The sequence below is a fragment of the Stegodyphus dumicola genome, chromosome 2 (assembly GCF_044657685.1).
Source record: "Stegodyphus dumicola isolate Sdum_Otavi_A_Nest chromosome 2, ASM4465768v1".
In the NCBI taxonomy this organism is placed as follows: Eukaryota; Metazoa; Arthropoda; class Arachnida; order Araneae; family Eresidae; genus Stegodyphus; species Stegodyphus dumicola.
Genome location: NC_140769.1, coordinates 50,670,392 through 50,691,488, shown reverse-complemented (window position 1 = coordinate 50,691,488; position 21,097 = coordinate 50,670,392). Strand labels below are relative to the sequence as shown.

The 21,097-nt window shown below is 31.4% G+C and overlaps 2 protein-coding genes across 2 annotated transcripts in view; one reads left to right on the top strand and one right to left on the bottom strand.

Annotated features, from left to right (window-relative positions):
• The window catches only part of LOC118193073 (charged multivesicular body protein 6-A-like), a 45,053-nt gene extending 30,104 nt beyond the window's left edge, over positions 1 to 14,949 (bottom strand). Inside the window, exons 1-2 of the mRNA XM_035364110.2 lie at positions 14,793 to 14,949; positions 11,325 to 11,434 (exon numbers count right to left, since the gene is read on the bottom strand). Of these exons, the coding sequence (XP_035220001.1) occupies positions 11,325 to 11,434; positions 14,793 to 14,861 (179 nt within the window). The 5' untranslated portion in view covers positions 14,862 to 14,949. The remainder of the gene's footprint in view (positions 1 to 11,324; positions 11,435 to 14,792) is intronic.
• A 558-nt stretch (positions 14,950 to 15,507) lies between these two features.
• Arl2 (ADP ribosylation factor-like 2) overlaps positions 15,508 to 21,097 on the top strand; it is a 46,378-nt gene continuing 40,788 nt past the window's right edge. Inside the window, exon 1 of the mRNA XM_035364109.2 lies at positions 15,508 to 15,657. Coding sequence (XP_035220000.1) covers positions 15,593 to 15,657 — 65 coding nt within the window. The 5' untranslated portion in view covers positions 15,508 to 15,592. The remainder of the gene's footprint in view (positions 15,658 to 21,097) is intronic.

The following is a 21,097-nucleotide window of genomic DNA, read 5'->3' as shown; positions in this document are numbered from 1 at the left end:
AGTGTAGTCAGAAGATTTTTTTTTTATTTAATTTTCAAATATTGTGTTTATTTTTAAAAGTTTTACAGTTCAATATTTGCAGGAGGTTAAGCTGTTGCTGGTGAGAAAATATTAGATTTCAGATAACGTATAGTTTATAATTTATGAATATTTTCATTTAATTTGAATTAGTTAATGCTTTTGGGTCAGTTAATTATTATTATTATTATTTGTTAAGGTTCTTGCATGTGGGAGGGAAAGTGGTTCAGTGTGTTGAATTCCACGAGGATAGTAACTTGTATATTTTAGTGAATTTATGATGCATCCATTGTTAGTGAATCTGAAGATATTTACTTGGTTGACTATTTTGGAGTCTGAGGAAAGTGTTACATAATTTATTTCAGATGTTGGTTTAATTCCTTCAATTGAAACTGATGTGGAGTGTCCAACATGTTCTGCGAAGATGGTTGCTAATAAAGATTCAAGTAAAAAACTCGGTTGGTGATTGGTTTGTAAGAATAAGAAAACTGGTTTGAGATGTAGTGGTACAGTGAATCCACTGAAAGATGCATTCTTCTGTGGAACCAGAATACCTTTTAGGGATATTGTAGCCATTATTTTCGGTTTTGTTATAATATCGGTTTTGTTATGATATATATATGAACTTTCCTTTTAAATACTACTAATGCATGGAGAAAACAGAGGTATAAGTAGTATTTCATCAGAAACTATGGTGAGTTTTTTTTATTTTTAATTATGTAATTATTTCGTAGATGTGAAATTTTTTGATGTGAGTGAAGAGACATTTGATATGTATTATTTTTGTAGAAATTTATTTTTGTATTTTTGTTATTTTAGTTTCATGTTTGTGACTTGAATTTTTTGGTACTTTATTTTAAATTTATGTTTTAGTTGGTAGTAATTTATGCTTGTGTTGTATTTAGTGTTATTTTAGTTTGGAAATGTTAGATTTCACATCACTGTTTCTTTTTGCAATTGGTAATTGCGAAATGAAACATTGCGATGTGCAGTTTGACATCACAAACGAAAAGACGTTTGGTGCCAAATTCCCCTGCTTATGGAAGATTAGCCCACACATACATACATACCTACATGAACACATACATGCATATATATACATTTCTGAATCTGATTCTGATAACAGAAGAGTACCGAAAATTACTTATACAAAAGTAATTATTTTAGCAATATAATTTATTCAAAGTTTAGCCGAAAAAAATCTAGAATGTATTGCATGAAAGTTTAATAGAACTTTCAAGTTCTTTTTAAATAAATAATAATTAAAAAAAATTGAGTGGAACATTCTTTGAAGTAAGACCTGGATGGGATAGAGAGGAAAATCACAATTATTTCACTTCTATTTACCTTTTACTGTGCAATGTTAGTGCTTTCAACTTAACTTGCATTATAAAATGCCTAATTTTTTAGGATGACATTATATGTTAAAATGCTCTTTTCAGCTTGCAAAAATAATTACAAGAAATCTGAGATGCTTCAATCAGTATATAGAGATTTTCCAAAGCCATTTAGTATCTGTTTCCTATAATTCAATTTTTTAAAGGTATCAAATTTCCAGAGTAGCATTCTTATCACTATATATCTTATATCATATCATAAATATCAAAAAATCATATTTAAAAAACATTCTGAGAAAAATTAAGGTTATTATTAAGTTAAAAAAATTAAGGTTATTATTAAGTTAAAAAAAATTAAGGTTATTAGTAAGCTAAAAATCTATGTTTCACATATAGAGTACTTGCATGACACATGTGCAAGTTCCCAAAAAATGTAAACAAATTATTCTAAACATTTAAAAAGTTCAAAATGTCATAAAATATTGCAAAGGAACAGTCTTTTCAAGATGAAACCAGTAAAATCCACTTGCAAAGCTCAAATTCACAGTTTTGTGATAGGAACAAAAGTACCTCTTCAGCTACATTTCAGTCCAGATATGGTTGCACTGAGTTCCTTCTTTTTAAATCCTTTAATTAAAAGGAAAAAAAAAAAAAAAAAACTTATAAATTATCCCATCGACCATGAAATTGTTGCCAAACACAGTGATTTAGCACCAGTTATGGATAAGCACTTTATTATAATGTATGACATCTGTGCTTTTGTTTGATGTAATCCCAAATAATTTTTTATTAGCCCCTTTTCATTTTTATTAACAAGGATATAAAGTAACTGTTATTGCTGTATTTTCCCCTTGCATTAAAAAAAATATAGGTGGTGTAGAATCACATTTGTACTGCACTCCTGTTCATTTACTGAATTAACACCTGTTGAATAAGGAAAGGATAGCTGGATAGGCGAAACAGCAGTAGATTGGAACAATCACCTGCAGGAAGTTTGTACTTACAGCATTTTACGTAACATTTTCGTTAAAACTGGAGGGCCTAATTAAATAAAATGAAGCAGGTCAAATATTTTGTTGTAAGAGTTGCAGATAGAAGTATGGCTCAAAATTCCACAGGAATTGACTGGTGTAACTTTGTTGGATTTCTACTAACTTTTATGGTTCCAAATTCCACAGTTCCAAATTTCACAGTTGATGAATAATACACAAGCAGCGTTTCCAGAAAATTTTAAACTAAAGTAGCAAAAGAAGACTAAAAAAGTTGTAAAAAATCGCAAATGAGGGTCAGAGATAATGTGATTTTTGTGACGTCATAGTTACACAGGCTCACATGACCTCTGACATTATAACAAATTTACCATCTATTGGTTCTGTAAGTTACAGACTGTTTTCAATTCTTAGTGTTTTAATTACATATCTTTAATGAAACTTTAATTAAAACTTTAATGAAAAGTTTTAAAACTATATTGCTCATTTTCAATTGTTTAAATATTCATTTCTTTTTTGATTAATTCTCATTTAATTTAGTTTAAATTTTTAAATTAATTTGCAGATATCCATTTTTAAGAGATTCCTCACATTTAGACTGTTAGCTCTTTTGTATTATTTTTTTTAGTTGGTAGTTCATTTTTTTAATTCACTTTTTTTTTTTCTTAATTGTGAACATTTTAATTGAGGAATGCTTTTCAGTGAGTTTTCTGTTCTGTGTGGTGGATCTGTTTCAGATTCTGATTACTTAAGAAAGCCTTGTTCTTTCACTGTTAAATTTATTTTTGTTGCTATTTAGAAAAATGTTGTTGCTTTGATTTTTCAAGTAATTTTCATTCCTTAATTCTTAGCAATATTATAATCAGGAGTATGAATTTAATTTATTTCTCTGCTTGGGTACCCAATATACGGCGTGCAAGCTGCAAGTTCTTTGGTTCGATTCATTATCACTATAGAACTGGGGGGGGGGCGAACTAACTTAGAAACAAAATGCACGGGGGACAAGGAAGGGTGGTGAGAGGTCCTGAAACATTCTTTTTTCTTTCTTTTTACTTTTTTCACTTCCCTTACCCCTTTCTTCTTATCTTATCTTCTTTTCTTAGTAGCACAAGTTTGTCAAAAGTCGCAAATTTGTACAAAACAGCACGATCTGGCAACACTAATGAATGATGTCATCTACAACACATGGTTTAAAAAGTCATCGTCACAAAAACAAAAAAAATTCTTATGCCACAAAAACAAAAACTTTGAAAATGTATTGTCATTGCCACAAAAAATAAAAATGATCAAATAGTATGGCATCATTCAAACATGTCTTCGTCACTTCTGGTTGTCATGTGATCCAAAATGGCAGTAACCACATCCCTTTACTGTGATGTCACTTCCGTTGCACACTTACCTGTAGCTACTACTCACTAGTGTTCAAACAGAAATTACTTTCACCTGTTTTATCAACATGTATTCTAATGAATGGGTCATAAGTTGAATGTCCTATTGGTAACAAATTTTAATCATTTTACAGATCTTTTAGTGCGACAGCAAATTATTCTTTTATCTATTTTAATTAATTACCAATTTACTGAATGTGGAAAAATGGAAGATTCTTCAGCATCTAAAAAATGAAAGAGTGTTGTTTTAACAGTTACTCAAAAATTAGAAATAACTGGAAAACAAGCAGAATTTAATGAGAGACTTTAACACTGGATTATCTCCAACTTATGATATTAAATCTCAAAAAGAAAAATAAACAAAATTTGTCTCCTGTTCAGACAAAAGCAAAGCTTCCGATGAAAGAAAAACTTTGCATCACCCTCAAAATGGAAATTTAGACAAAGTGTTGAATGAATGGTTTGTATTGAAACAAAAAAGTTCCTGTTTTAGGGCTGATCCTTATTCAAAAAGCAAAAGATGTTTCCAAAGAAAGAATTTTCAGATGGATGGCTTGCTTCTTTATAAAAAACATCATGTTAGGAATTCACAAGATCTGTACACCCAGTGAAAAACTTTTGCTATTATAGAATACGCAGTTGAAAAAGCTGCTTTTTTTAACACTTTGTAAAAAGAAACAATATAGCATTAGAAAATGTGGACAAAAGCAGACTATTGTTTTGTTACCTTCCAACATCCAGGTCTGATGTCTTTCAGGTGCTACTGAAACATCTGTTCACAAAATTAAAAAAAAGCAAGGACAGATTGACAGCTCTGACTTGTGCAAATGCAACTGAATCAAACGGAATAAAATTATCTGTGACTGGAAAATCCAAACATTCTTGAGCACTGGCAAGTATCAAATATCTCTCTGTGACATACAAACATAAAAAGAATTCTTCGATGGATAAGTATATTTTTCTTTACTGGTAGAAAAAATTTTCATGCCATCTGTTGTGAGTGTGTTGAAATGTGAACGGAAAGTTAGATTAGACAGCCTAGTTATTGCCAAGTGCATCCTCACAAAGAGGAACTATAGAAGGAAGAAACTTACAATAAAGAGGAACTTACAACAATACAAGAACTATGCATTTTCCCCCTAACATAATTGCTTTGATTCATCTAATGGTTTAAGGAATTATCCAAAAATTAAGAATGATTTATCAGAAAAATTTTATGAACAGACTTGTGAATGCTGAAAGACTACTGATAGAATTTCAATTGGCAATGTCGATAAAAGATGCCATTTACGGGCTTGTGAATGCTCGGAATTCCATTACAAATCAGATTCTTAGGAAAGGATGATAGAATATTTTATTTTCAGCCAACTTTTATTTGGACCCATCTGATGAATTTGACAGCTTTAAACAGAAGAATAAAGTCTAACAAAAACATTAAAAGTCTTAACAAGGGGGAAAAAAAAAATTGAAGAAACCATTTCTATGCTTGAAACAGTGGCATAGTTTGATTGAAAAAAAAAAAAAATTTGGCCATAACAGAAGTGATAACAAAGAAGCATTTAATGCAAAATGCATTATTCCAAGGAGAAGAAAATTTCGATACACGAGAATCTGAAGATGAAACGAAAACAAAAAGTATTTTTACATTTTTGCAACTTTGTGAGAAAAACTCTCAAAACACAAAAGACAAAGTTTCAAATTGCTCATTAGAGATAGATTTATGAAAAAAAAAAAAAAAAAGAAACATTTATTGGAACAGACATTTAGAATTTATTCATTACTGACTGTACCAGAACAATATTAATGTATTAAAAACTTTAGAATTCTATTTATACCATAAAAGTATAAATGAAAGTCCTTCTCAATTCGATTAAATACATTTTGGGCAAAAGACTTACCATTTTTTAAGAAATTTGATATTTAACGTGCTTTTTGTCAATCATTTTTAACAAACAAAAGTGTAGCAAATAGTGTTATTTAGCAAAAATAATGTATGAGAAAATGCCATAACACAATTATAAGATCTTCAGCTTAGTTTTATATAAACCAAATTAATTCTTGATAAACTGGTTTAGTTTTTGTGTTAAAATTTGGGAATCTCTGTTTTTGAAAGTTAGGGGTGCTAATGAAAATGTGTTTTAACTGTCATAACATCCAACTTTATTTGAAAATGAATACACGACGGTGAAGCAATATGAGAATTAAGTATGATTTAAGTTTTAATTTCTTGTTCAGTTAGAAAGTTCCGCAGTTCAAGTCCTATAATTGCTGTGTCGAGAATACTGACTAATTTGTCAATCGAAATTTTTTCCTTTTCAATAACCTCTGTGTCACTTTCTTCACTATCGGAAACGAATTATAATGATGAGGACTTTGATTTAAATCATATCAAAGATGGAGTACATCGAGATGAAATACTACATTTAGTAAGGAATTATAAGCCAAATAAAATAAAAACATCTGCCCTGAAGATAAGGATAGTGCTGACAGATCAACTTCCGGTTCATTGCGCGCCGCGACATTACCCCCCCCTCGCAGAGCAGCGTGAAATTGATAAACAGATTTCGGAATGGTTAGAGAAACAAAGGATATGCCTTTATCCATTCTTTGCAGCAATTCCTCTTTTTGTTTGATGAACATAGAAACATGTTTTTGCTTTGTAGATCCTTTGGCAGCTCCAGAATCGGAAATTCTTTTTGACATAATCGAAAGTTCAGCCTTACTTTTATAAAACTGCTCTAACAGTCTGCAAAAAATAATAAGCCGGATCCAATTCGAAGATTAAGGAACAATGCAATCTGCAACATTAACTGAAATAGATAATTAGATAACTTTAGCTTAGCTTATACCGTCCGTTACGCGCATGCGTAAACATATTATGTGCATGTGTAAAGGTATTATGCGCATGCATGAACGCATTTACGCATGCACAGAAAGTTTGTAGCTTTGAGGTCCGGATTATAGATCATTCTGGATTATGGACGTCCGGATTATAGATCATTCTGGATTATGGACATCCGGATTAAAGACTTTTGTCTGTAGTTGAATATTATGGAAACCCTATTATGACGTACTCAGTTACATGATTGTGGTAAATTTGGAATTATAGGATGTTTTGTAAGGGCTTGTCGTGTATATTGGTTAGGAAATACATTGCTTGTTTTGTTGTAAAGATGGTAGAATGGCTGAATGTAGTAAGATTAATTTGAAGTTTCTGTATGATTTAGAACAAAAGGGAAAAAAAGCATTAATTGACTGGTGTGTAAATGAAGGTTTATTTAGTAGCCATTTTCCGGACAGTCCGGAACTACAGAGGTTATTTTTTACTCTTGTTTTTGTGAATTTATGTGGTATACGTTATACGGATTCAAGTTTAGATAATTTTAGGAAGTTTTTGAATGCTGTTAAAAAATTTTGTATGCCACAGACTGAAGATGAAAAAACTTTTAAATAAAGATACGTGGATATTTGCTTTGTGTAGTGCTTAGATGCATAACAGGTTTTTCCTTTTTTTATGTTGTCTGGTTTAAAATGTAGTTTATTGAGATTATGTACTTTTTTTTTGCCTCTGCTGTAGAATAAGGTGCTCCTTTGACTTTTTAAGTGAAAATACAGTCAAAAGTCGTTAATTCGGACACCCATAATCCGGAATGATCTATAATATGGACCTCAAAGCTAAAATCTTTGTGCATAGGCATTTACACCTGCGTGCAAGACCTTTACGACTGCGCATATGCGTCTGCGCAAGCGTAGAATACGTTTTCGCATGCGTGTTTAATGTATAACGGACGGTATAAGCTAAAATTATCTAATTATCTATTTCAGTTAATGTTGATGATTGTGTTGTTCCTTAATCTTCGAATTGGATCCGGCTTATTATTTTTTGCAGACTGTAAGATCAATTTTATAAAAGTAAGCTCGAACTTTCGTTTATGTCAAATAGAATTTCCAATGCTGGAGCTCCCAAAGGATCTACAAAATGAAAGTATGTTTCGATGTCCATAAAACAAAAAGTGGAAATGCTACAAAAAATGGATAAAGGCATATCCTTTGTTTATCTAACCATTCCAAAATCTGTTTATCAATTTCACGCTGCTCTGCGCGGGGAAGGGAGGACGTCGCGGCACGCAAGAAACTGGAAGTTCATCTGTCAGCACTATCGTTATCTTCAGGGCAGATGTTTTTATTTTATTTAGCTTATAATTTTTTACTAAATGTAGTATTTCATCTTGATGTACTCCATCTTTTATATGATTTAAATCAAATTCCTCGTCATTATAAATATCACAAATACAAATCAAATAGTTTTCTGGTTGCAATTTTCTAATTTCGGCTATGCGTAATGTATGCTTTACGCATGCGCACGTTGAAAGAAATGTTTAATAAAGTAAACAAATAAATATTAAGCTTCTTTTTTTTTTGTAAATTTTGATTCCCTTTAGATCATAATTGCTCATTATTTTATAAATTATGGTTTTATATTTTTAATTTTATAATTTCTGCATGCCATCTTACCAGATTTAAACTGATGACCTATAATCTGGAAAAATCGATAATCCGGAATCGCTGAAGTCCCGACGAGTCCGGATTAAAGACTTTTGACTGTATATCAATGTGCACATGGACAAAGACAAGGAAGTGCGCAATGCCAAGTTTGTACAATTCTCCAATTTTTTTTAAGTGAAAATATGTTGACGTGTACATGGATAAAGTCAAGGGAATGCACAATGACTGGCTTGTGCAATTCTGTAATTTTTTTTTCAAGTGAAAATAGGTCAATGTGTACATGGTTACTGAGTTTCTGCAAGTCTCTGACTAGTTATTTTGTCTTTGTGTAGCGGTGATTTTGGTGCTAAACTCACTGCTACACAAAGGCAAAATAATAAGTCAAAAAATTGAACAAACTCGGTATTCATGTATCGCCAATATTCACCAAGGGGTACCCATAAATATACATTTATCTAAAATACGTAGGATTTTATGAACGAAATGAAGTTTTTTATTCTTCTATCAAAATCTTATATAATTTTAATTGTAGGTTTTGATATTCAAGCTGATAACACATAAAATACCGTAATTTCCGGTAGAAACGCCGCAGCGTTTACATGTTTAAAACTTAAATTTTCAGCGGGTGCGGCGTTTCTACCCATGCGGCGTTTAGGTGCACTAAAAATAAAATATTTCCTTTGATGGTCATTGTGCATAGTTTGAATAACTTTTTCATTGTACATAGTTTGGATGGCGTTGTCATTGTACATAGACCACTCAGTTGTTCCAACACAAAAGACCACTCAGTTGCTTTTTGCGAACGTTATTTTGTTTACGTTCTTTCCCTTGAACGGACCTACATGCCTTATTCACCCTAAACGGGATCTCAGAACAATAACATTCTTCCCCCTTTGAAATCATTATTCTCATCATTTTGAATAGTCTCTCTCCTCTGCCATTCGATGAATCTTCCGGGAACCATCCTCTCTCCACCCCTGCCTTTTCTGCAATTTTTTTCAAAGGCGGACACGACTCCACCTGCCTCGCAATAACGAACTCTGACCTATTTCCCCTTCAGCATGAATCGATTTTTCTTGACATTCTGCCAGATACAGATCCCATCAGTTTGGGTACAAGTACTTGTTGGATAGTTTTTAACTTAACTTGTTGGACAGTTTTCAACTTTAAGTACAAATAATTGTTGGATAGTTTGTAAGAGAGGAAAATTTTTTTAAATGGCACCTAAACGGCACAGAAGCTATACTGCTAGTTTTAAGCTTAATGTAATTTCACGTGCTGAACAAATTGGAAATAGAGCAGCAGCTCCAGAGTTTGATGTGGACGAGAGATGTATTTGACGTTGAAGAACTGAAAAGGAAGAACTTAAAAATATGTGACAACAGAAACGAGCCAAAAGAAGTGGTACTATAAGGTGGCCGAATCTAGAGGACGACCTTGCAAACTGGATAAAGGAGCAACGAAAAAAAGGAATGGCAATTTCAACTGTAAAAATTCACTTATAAGCAAAATTTATAGCAAAGCAAATGAACATAAAGGATTCCAAAGGAGGGCCTTGCTGGTGTAGCAGATTTATGAAAAGAAAAAATATTTCTGTGCATACTAAAACAACAGTCGGGCAACAATTACCAATGGACTGGCAGGATAAAAAGGCATCTTTTCTAAAATATGTGACAGATATTATTGACAAAAGAAAACTTCTTCGGTCACAGATAATAAATATGGATGAAATGCCGCTAGCTTCCGACTCTCCTGCAAACAGAACTGTTGATGAAACTGGTGCAAAAACTGTATCTGTGCTTACAACAGGGCATGAAAGAATGTCATTTACATGTGTGTTAGCTTGTGCCACAAACGGTGACAAGCTAAAGCCGATGATAATTTTTAAACGGAAAACTATTCCGAAGGGAGATTTTCCTAATGACGTAATTATTTGTGCAAACGAGAACGGCTGGATGTGCGAAACAATCATGCATGAGTGGCTACAGAAAGTTTGGCAGTATCGTAAGGGATCTTTTTTCCAATCAAAAGGGTTATTGATAATGGATTCCATGCATGCGCATTTACTTGAGTCAGTGAAAACCAGATGTCAAAAATTGTCTACGACCGTAGCAATAATTTCTGGTGGTTTGACAAAAATCTTACAACCATTAGATTTGTCAGGTAATAAATCTTTCAAAGCTGATGTCCGAAAGCGGTGGGAGTGTTGGATGAGTGAAGGATTGAATACGTATACCAAAAGCGGCAAAATGCGTAGAGCATCTTATGAAGAAGTTGCAAAGTGGGTAGGAAATGCGTGGAAATCGGTAAAAACATCGTCAATAATAGCAGGATTCAAAGAAGCTGAAATTATATCTTTAGATAAAGAGACTGTAAACCAAGAGGATGAATGCGACGATCTGGAAGATCTGGACTTAGATCAGGATTTACTAAATCTTTTTAATTCAGAAAGTGAAGAATCTAATTTTGATGGCTTCATATGATGTATAGTTTGCTGTAATTCCTTTTGTAAGTAAAATTTAAAATTTCCTTTTGTAATCCAAATTTAATAGTTCGTTGTTGCAACATTTTTTATAATATAGTCTGAGTATTACAAATATGGTCTTCTTTAGTGGGTATATATAAGTATATTCGTGAACACAAATATATTTTCAACATTTCTTACCTTTAATTTATTTTTGAGTTATGATTTCATTTCATGCAATTTTCTTAACTTATATGTCATATATCAAGACATAGATTGAGATTTTGCATCTATATGGCCCACGACAATGTCACGCGCAATTAAATCTATTGCGACGTTTACGCAGATGCAGCGTTTCTGTGTAATTTAAATTTTTTCCCCGCCATTTTTCTCGAGTGCGGCGTTTACGCTGATGCGGCCTTTCTTCCGAAAATTACGGTAACTGTTTTTATAATTTTAGACTGAAAATTTTTTTCTCTATTTACATGTTTATTCTACTGTGTATTGCATTTTGTATATGCTCAAATATTATAGTCAAGCTTTTAATATACTAGTGTTAGTCTTAATTAAATAGGCTTCATACAAGAACAAAAACAAAGATGTCTATAAAGTAAAAACTTACTCCTTTCTCCCATCTTGAAGAAGCTGTTTTGCTAGTTTGCGTTCTGATTCCAGAGTATTTAGCAGTCTTTTCTGATACTGTTTCAATTTATCTCTCTGTTGTTTCAATTGCTAGATTGAAAAATTTCAAATTAAGAACAAACACTTTTAGCAACATACTGAAAAATAAAAATCTCTAAAAATACAGCTTAAATAATAATAATAATAAAAAAAAAAAAAAAAAAAAAAAAAAGGAAGATATTTCCAATGATTAATTTCTTCTCTCCTGGATCAGCTCTTGCTAAGCAGAACAGAAAGTGGATCAGAAGATAATGCAAGTCACTTAACATGTTAATTACCAGGTCAAACAATACAATTTTCTGTGACAATAAAAATATTTACTAGTAACAGCGCACAAAACTACATGCAACTGCTTATAAGTAATTTACCCAATCAAATTATCAGATATCTTTTGCTACAAGAAAGCATAGCTTTTCCTAAACATTAGAAACGGGTCTTTTAGATTAATTATTTCAATAACCAAAGCATTAAAACTGAATGATGCACTTTAAAAATAAGAACATTCTTATAAAATATAAGAACAATACATTTAATTTCAAGGTGGCTACCGAGCAGAATATCAGCGAAGATCTATTCAGATAGGTTTTCGTCTTTTAGTCCAATTTATCTTTCATATCTTTATCTCTATTATCTTTATCTGCTGTTGCAATCATATGGCATTTCTAAGTTTTAAAAACATCTATAAGCTGCAGTTTCAAGAATGGAGTTTTTTGGAGTTTACAGTTTGATCAGAAGTCTATAGGATCTACCGAACAATGTAGGCAATTGTATTACTTTCTTACAATAAGATGATTGTTTTCATAATTTTAGACTAAACATTTCTTCTATTCATTTGGCCTTTTTGCTACGAATTGCACTTTTATATGTTAAAATATTTGGAGTTTTCACTTATCCAGCTTTCTGCATCTTTCTAGCTTTCTAGATAGTTGAACTTTTACTATACATATCTATATATATTAATCTATGGGTAATAACAATGGCTACCTTTTTAGTACTTATAATTTTACCTTTTAGAATTTTTCAATTTTAAAATAATATTTAATCCATCGGTGAGTAACCATCAATATTCCAATTTGCACATAATGAAGTCTTCTTTGTGTCAATCCAAAGGTTCATGTTGATGTTCAAAAGACATGGAATCTGTGGGAAAGTGAGTTGGCAACTGTTTCCCAGCAAGTAGATTGTTCTATGCTGTTGCTGCTAGATTTTACTACTGCTGGTCTAAAGAAATGACAGGAATAAAATTTTGCCTGGAAGAACTCGATATGCATCTATGAGATGCAGAGTCGTGGAAATAAAAAAGGAATAGGTGGTGAAGGCTTAACTTTAGAGACTGATGAAAGCTTGCTCTCAAAAAGAAAAAAAAAAAAAAAAAAAAAAGATTACTGTGTTTTTTCGTCTTAATGGATTTTTTGTTGTTTTTGTTGGGAAATCATGAACTCTTCTCTTTACCTTGCCCAACCAAAAAGCCATAACTTCATTAAATGCAATCAAGGAAAATTTAAAAAAAGGAATGACCATTTATTCTAATTCCCAGGCAGCCTATAAAACAGAACTGCAAAAAGCTGGGTTTGAACTTTTCAAAATGAATCACAAATTGAATTATGTTCATGCACAAAATATCAAGTGGATATGGGGCTCTTTAAAATAGTGGGAAAAGAAACATATGATTACAATAAGAAGACATTTGATGTCGCACTTAGTGGAGTTCAGGTATCAGCAAAGAGTTGTACCTTAAAACTAAAAACCCTCTAAAGCTATTTTAGAAGTAATTACCAAACATTTTCCATCCAAAATAAAAACCTAATTGCATCAAATTATTTCCAAAGTAAGTCAATTCTTCTCTACTAAGCTACAAGAACCAATAAAACTTATACAAGAGGCATTTCTGAAAAATTTGAAGCTCTCCTGAAAATAAATGAAATTGGCATAACTGATAGGAAAGTGAATTTCATTATACACTAAATGTGTTATACTAACAAATACATTAAATTTACTTGATTTATGGTAATTTTCAGACAACTGACTCTTGGTAACACATTTTCAGAACTTGGGGTAAGTCATGCTAAACAGTGTAGTGACCCGCAATGAGCAATAAAGTTTCACGATAAATACTGTATAAGCTATTTTCATAAACATTTAGGTTGATTTTTTATTTTTTTGTCATAGCTAATGCACTTAATATTTTATGTACAGTAAAAATTGAAAACATTAATAAATATAAATTAAATTAACTAAGTTTACAAATAAACAATGAAATTAAAGAAAATGTAATATTAATTAAGAAAAAGCATAAATAACATCCAAAAGAAGAGCTATAAATGAAATATCCATAAAGAGCTATAAACATGCTGTCAAAAACTGCAACAAGGCATATTTGATTTGATGTCATGTATATATTAGCTCAAAAGGCAGGCCTATATCTAAACCAATTAAAAATAAGCCTATATTTATATCTAGAGCAAGGATAATCTAATTTTAGGTTGGTTCCTAGCAGAGCTCACACCCTTGATGCACCCACTTATATGGCACGTATCGATGTGTACATGGACAAAGTTAAGAGAGTGTGCAATGCCAAGTTTGTGCAATTTTGGGATGTGTCTTTAAATGTAAATAGGTCGATGTGTACATGGATACCGAGTTTGTGCAATTTTTTGACTTGCTACTTTCAAGTTGGCAATTTTGAGAAACACTCAAAGCAGTGGGTGATTCTGCACTTCCCCAGTTTGTCGCCAAGGGTGTGTGCTCTCCAAGGATTTTACAATAATTTTATTTAATAATGATGTGTGTGTTCAATAATGATGAACTGCACACTAATTACTGTATTTGAATTTTTATGTGTGTGATTATGGCAAAGCCTCGAGGGCTATCTGCCTAAAGGGAGGGATGCCTTTCGTGGAGGACTTTCTAAGGGAAACTGGCTCGTATACACGTTACACATGGGGAAAACCACGAAAACGCCCATGCAGCCAGCCCGTTCGCGGGATTAGAACCTCGGACCGAACTACCAGTGTTCAGCGACTTTACCGCTCGGCCGCTGGTGGGCCTACTGTATTTGAAACTGTATTTGAAATATGTTATCTGTTAATTATTTTGAGAGTATACTTTAAGTTTCATTCGGATACACTTTATTAAACTTTCAAAAAATTCGCTCACGCAGTACTTATTTTATAAAATATTGCGACCATGTTTTATAACTGATTTAAACATTTAAACGAAACTGCACCTACTTTATTTTTAAAACCTGTTCTTTTATGAAATGCAATTTTATGTTTTTAACAGTGGCTGAAAGTGAATTAAAAATAATTAAATATTTTCTCCAATTAATCAACATTATATTCGGATCGAAGCAGACGAAAAATGTTTAGGTTTCTGAAAGAAATAATATAAAATAATAAAACATGCATACCAGTACAGCTTTATCTTGTTCTGATACACGAGTGACTTTTTTTTTTGGTTTTCCGAATAAAATCCCCATTTTCTTTTAAAAATAGAAAATACAAAACACCGAAATCAAATTAAATATCACCATACAGTCAAATGTACGGTTTTGCAATCGAGCTACGTCTTTTAGCCTGTTATAAACGAAAATAACGAAATGCACCAAAAAATGCAGAAGGTTCGGAGAACAGCCTTAACGCCAAAACGGGGAGAAACAGCTTATTATGATAGACCCAACGACTTCTTTATTATCTCGTTGGATAGACCACGTTATGGTTGTCATCCGATGACGTACTTCTTCTAGGAGGACAGCGTGATAATTTTTCCCTGCTGAGGGATTATCCGTAGCAGCAGATCGGGATACGTATTTAAAAAATATTATTATGTTTGCTGTTTGCTTATCAAGCAAAGAATATTAAATTAGAAATAGCACATAATTGAATAGAATATAAAATATTGATACTTATATGCCGTCAAATACGGTAATTATTTGGGTCACATCAAATTGCAGTACAAAATTTCGCCCAAAAAACTTCTAAATTAAACCTCATGAAGTTATAAAGCTAAATATAAATGTTATTCACAAATATATGACTGTCCGAGAAGGAAACCGGAGGTAAGGAACTTGTAACTAAACGATCACAATGATTTCCAATTTGTTCCTTCGTTACTAGAAAAAGGAATTTCTAACATTATGTGGCAACAGTATTTGCCATTGTAAACAAGAAATCAAAACCGTTCTGTGGTGGAAAGCTTCAAAATTGTGAAATGGGTTTGTTAACAATATTAAAAAAAATGAAGCAGAAGGAGAAAGAAATGCGTCTATTAATGCTGTATCCTTTTCATATAATTGTATTTTCCTTTTCTGTTGCTTTATAGGTTTTCAATCGAGCCAAGAAATCTTAGCATTCCATAATATTGTGCACCTGTAACAAAAAATTTAATTTTCATTCGCAGTATGTGCTGGAAAATAAATTAAGCCACCAATCAAACCCTAAGCTGCTAAAAAAATATCCATGAGTGAACGTTTTAGATTATAATATAACCCATAAGGCTGTGAGTGTCGTAAATTTGGTACATGATGAACTTTTTAAAAAAAGTACCTGTTTATTTTGAAGCATGAAATATTCGTGTACGTGAAAGATTTATAGATCTTAAACGGTAATTTGTATTAATTTATTTGCTTTGTAAGACTCTTCTTTTTTTCATGGTAAAATATTTTTCTTTCTTTCCATGATCTCATTTAAAATAAGTATTACAATTTAAAATTAGTAATCACGTAAATTCTGACATTAGTTTCGTTTGAAATATCATCGAAAGCATTTTAAACGGGACTGGTGGTGAAATGGATTTACGTAGAAATCTATCATTTTTATATTTTACTATAATGTGTAACGACACTCAGGATTTTGATTTTGTCATAGAAGTGAAATAATGGAACAGGGAGAAAGTGCAGAATCACCCACCGCTTGGCGTGTCTTTAAAAATTGCACATAACCATGTACACATTGACCTATTTTCACTTAAAATCCCAGAATTGCACAAAAATGGCACTGCAAACTCCCTTTATCTGCGAGCACATTGACCTATTTTCATGTAAAAAGTAAAAGAAAATTGACAAAAAACCAATTCTTCTTACCCTTATAAAAAGCGACAAACAAATAAGTAGGTGATTCTGGTCTTTACTGTGAAACAGTAGATCCTGCATCCAAAATGAATCTGAATGAAATTCAATACACCATTTTTGTTATTTTAACCATTTCTATGAGAATTCATGATGGTTTTCCCATATATACTTGATAAAATACATCAGTGGATTATGTAGGATGGATTTTGCTTAGGTAACCTAAATATAATAAGAAGAGACATGTGAACCTAAATGTGATAAAAAGAGACGTATGAACCTAAATGTAATAAGAAGAGAGACAAGTGCATGTGACACTTTATTGCAATCACAGTGTGGTTTAGCAAGGGAGTCAGGATTATTTTTATTACTGTTTATGTTTTTAACACTATATGTATCATTTTATATTCAAGAATGGTCAGACTTCCAGTGGTCATTTTAAAGATAGCTCATAATAATAAAAATATGTTACAAAATGATTTTTCTAAATATTTCCAATCTTATTTTTAATCTCAGAATGAGATCCTATGTAATAGCAATAATATATATTTACCTTTAAGATTACTGTGAATTTAGAGCCTATATAATAAATTATATAATCAAAATGATCTGAATGTTTATCACAATTATAGCATATTTGAGTATTTTTGCTTTTTATGGCATATTTATTTAGCTATGAAATAAGCTTCAAAATTATATTATCATATAAAAATGCTGTTTTCTTTAAAATGTGTAGCCTTTAATTTTAGCACTCAGTACTGCATATATGTAGAGTTATCAGACTTCATTTTCAAGGATTAAATTAACTCCCAAGAGTTTTCAAAATCAGTGCTAATGTCCAGAAATGAGACTTGTGGGTTTTAATTTTCAAAAATGGAATTTAAGTTCTGTAAGAAGAGAGTCTGGATGAGGAGAATAAATATTCATACATATTGCATAGAAACTGGATGCGTAGATTGAACCATTTAAAGAATTTTTGTGTTTCGAAAGGTGACAGTTTCACTAGTCCTGTGATCAAAGAAATTCGGGTACTATTCGGTTTCGAGGGCCGTAAAAAAATTGCAGCGAAAATGTATGTGCAAAAGCACCAAATCTAGCAAGCGTGCCTATTTAACAGCATGCCAAATCTAGCGTACGCATTGATTTCAGATTGTGTAAGTTTATATAGTTCTATATTTCTTAAGACGCCATTGAAATACTAATTTAATTTTTAAATCCTTTTTTGGTATCCTATAGATTTAACAATTTGCAAATTGCCCATGACGAAAAGTCGGCAATAGAATTTTGGGTAAAGTGCGGAATCGCCCACTGCTTGACGCGATTTTAAGAATTGCACATATTCGGTATCCATGTTCACATCGACCTATTTTCACTGTAAAAAAATCCTAGAATTGCACAAAAATGGCACTGCACACACCCTTGACTTTATCTATGTACACATCGACCTATTTTCACTTAAAAAATAAAAGAAAATTGACAAAAATCCAATTGTTTTTACCCTTGTAAAAAGCGGAAAACAAATAAGTGAGCGATTCTGCACTTTACCAAGAATATTTTCAAAGAAAAGGCATCATTCATTATAGAAAATTACGTTTGAACAACCAACGAGATGAAAATATGTTTTAGCGATAAGTCGGTAGCAAAATAGCGATGCAGGCATCCATTCAGTTATGTTTAGCAATTTTTATATAAATTATAATAATGATTTGAAATAGTTATTTAATCTTATGCTTCCATTCAGTCATGTTTTTCCTTTCTTGCCGCAATTATTTTTGGCAGCATTGGCATCAACAATAGTTTGGCGAATTTTTACAGCCCTCGAAACCGAACAGTACTGAAATTCGTAGCTGCATATAAAAATGAGGAAATTAAGTTGACATCATTTCATAGCAAAATAGTATTAGTGTTTCAAGCTTTGAGTATCATTATGAGCTCCTGAAAATGAACTTCCCGAAATTACCATTCTTTCCCAGGGAAGGTATTAATGGTGAAAAAATTCAAATTAAAAACTAGTCTGGGAGAGGAATCACCTTGTTATGGAATTAGTGAAAGAAATATTTGTAGTAAAATGCAACTTTTATCATTTTGGCTGTGACATACACAAGTCGGTATTCTTGAGCTGTGTAAATTCAGTTACCCTCTGTTGGAACATGAATGATTGAAATTTGATAAATAGTTTTCATTGTTATACTTTTTAAATATTTCTGTATGCTTAAACACATTATAACATTTTAAAAAATCGATATCAAAACGTGCAAGATATAAAACACTTTATCTGATATTTTACAACATTTATCAATGTGCGAGTTTGTATCTGTAATGTATTGTTTAAGGTTTATATGATCTGACTGGTTTAGTGGTTTTTTTTTTACGATTTAAGACATAGCCTTAACATTTTCTGGTGGTGTTCTCAGGAATAGTATCTGAGATAGCATTGTAACTTTCAGGAAATAATATGCAGCTTATTAAACTTTATTTGCTATGAAGTGATATTTTTAAAATTTGCTGAATGACTTCTGTTCTGGCTTCATCTTTAAACTTCTTATCAGAAAATATTAATTGATTCACAACAATATGTAATATAAAAAAAAAATCTGAAAAGTTTCAGATTTTAAATTACATCCAAAGGGGTGTTTTTTTAACGTTTTGTGTGTTACCTTTATTTATTAAATATCATATATAAATATTAAATATCTAGATACTCAAACCATAAAATCAGCTCAACAGAAATATCGCAAAATAATTTTAAAATGAGCATATCTAGAATTTCTGATACTGAGTCTCGCACACTGGAGATAAAAATGTTTTTTTTTTTTTTTTTTTTTTTACGTACAGTGTTGCCATTGCTCGCTTTGAAATCATTTAGTTTTTTAATCAAAAATTTGTTGAAGTGTTACAAAATATTAAATCAATAATAAAACAAATTTCAAATTTAAATTGTGGCTTCCACATGCCCATATTCTACGGAAGATTATGTTATTCAAATTTTGATGGCTCTAGGTACCGTTGTTTTATCACAATGCGAGAAACATAACATGCATTCATGCAGATTTTTCATTGTTTAAAATCTTTATATAGAATACAGGGCGGTAATATTTGGTGGCAACAATTTGAAAAGTGATTCGTTGTTTATAGTTTTCAACGCAAAATGCCAAAGCAAAATTAATAGTCCTTCAGGCAAATTGCCTCTTTGGACTAATTAAAAAAATGAAAACTATAGACAATGTCTAAATAATCAAGAGAAAATAGTAATTGTGATTACTGGTTGTAAATAAATACAGTGAATTATTGAATTACATTGCACTACTGAGAAGTAGAAGAACCCATTGCTTGATATGGTTAAATAATCCATGTGAAGTATTGTGTTGATGTACAAATATGTATGCACTGTAATTCATCTTACTTTTTATTTAATTATTTTTGTGATTTGTCTTTAAAATAATAACCTTTTTCTCTCTCTTGCCTCCCCCCCCATTTTTAATCCAAAGGGGCTTCGCCCCTTAAGGACTATATCGTTTTCATTTTGTGATTTTGCATCGATTCACTACAAATGGCAAATCACTTTTCAGACTGTTGCCACAAAGTGTTATCACCCTGTGTTATAAAGAAAAAAAAATTAAATAATGAAAAATTTGCATAAATGTATGTATATTTCTCACATTGTGATAAAACAACGGTACATAGAGCCATCGAATTTTGAATGACGCAATCCTCCTGCGAATATGGGCATGTGGAAGACCAAATTTGAAATTTTGAATTTGATTTATTATCGGTTTTCTATTTTGTAAAACTTTAACGAATTTTTGATTAACAAACTCAAGGCTTTCAAAGTGAGCAATGGCAACATTGTACAGAAAAAACATTTTTATCCCCAGCATCTGAGTCTCTGTATCGGAAATTCTAAAGATATGCTCATTTTAAAACTTATATTTTGCGATATTGCTGTTGAACTGAATTTTATGGTTTAAGTGTGAAGAACGTGATATTTAATAAATAAATGTAACACACAAAATGTTTAAAAAACACTCGTTTGGATGTAATTTAAAATCTGAAACATTTCAGATTTTCTTTTCTTTTTTTTTTTATTTTCTTGTAAATACATATATTCTGACTTTTCTCAGTGATCATGAGATTCAGCTGGTTTACACTAATTGATAGAATCACTTGTTGTTCTTATTTTGAAAACCTCTTTATTGAAGTGATTTTTAATACTTATTTATAAACTTGTTATTATTTAGTAGTATCTTATTATCACTTTTGGTACTGCTATGTTATCAGGGCTGTGTCCAAGAATATATTGTATGTATGTATGCATGTATATGTGTATACGTAATGTATCTGTGTGTGTACACGTATATGCACATACATACATGCATATACTTCTGAATCTGGTCCTCATAACAGAAGAGTACTTCGTTTTCACACCATAAGCCATTAAATTATTTGAATCCTATCACTTTCTTCTTATTCGCTATTAATAATAACTTTAGTAACTAAATTAGAATGAATTAAATAAAACTAAGAAAAGTATAATTTTTATGTACTTTCTGTTAATTTTTACTATTTTTTTTTTACCTGTTACCTGTGTTGCTAGATTTTAAATAAAATATGATTTATATACTAACTAGTGCCCTTCAGGTTTACCAGAT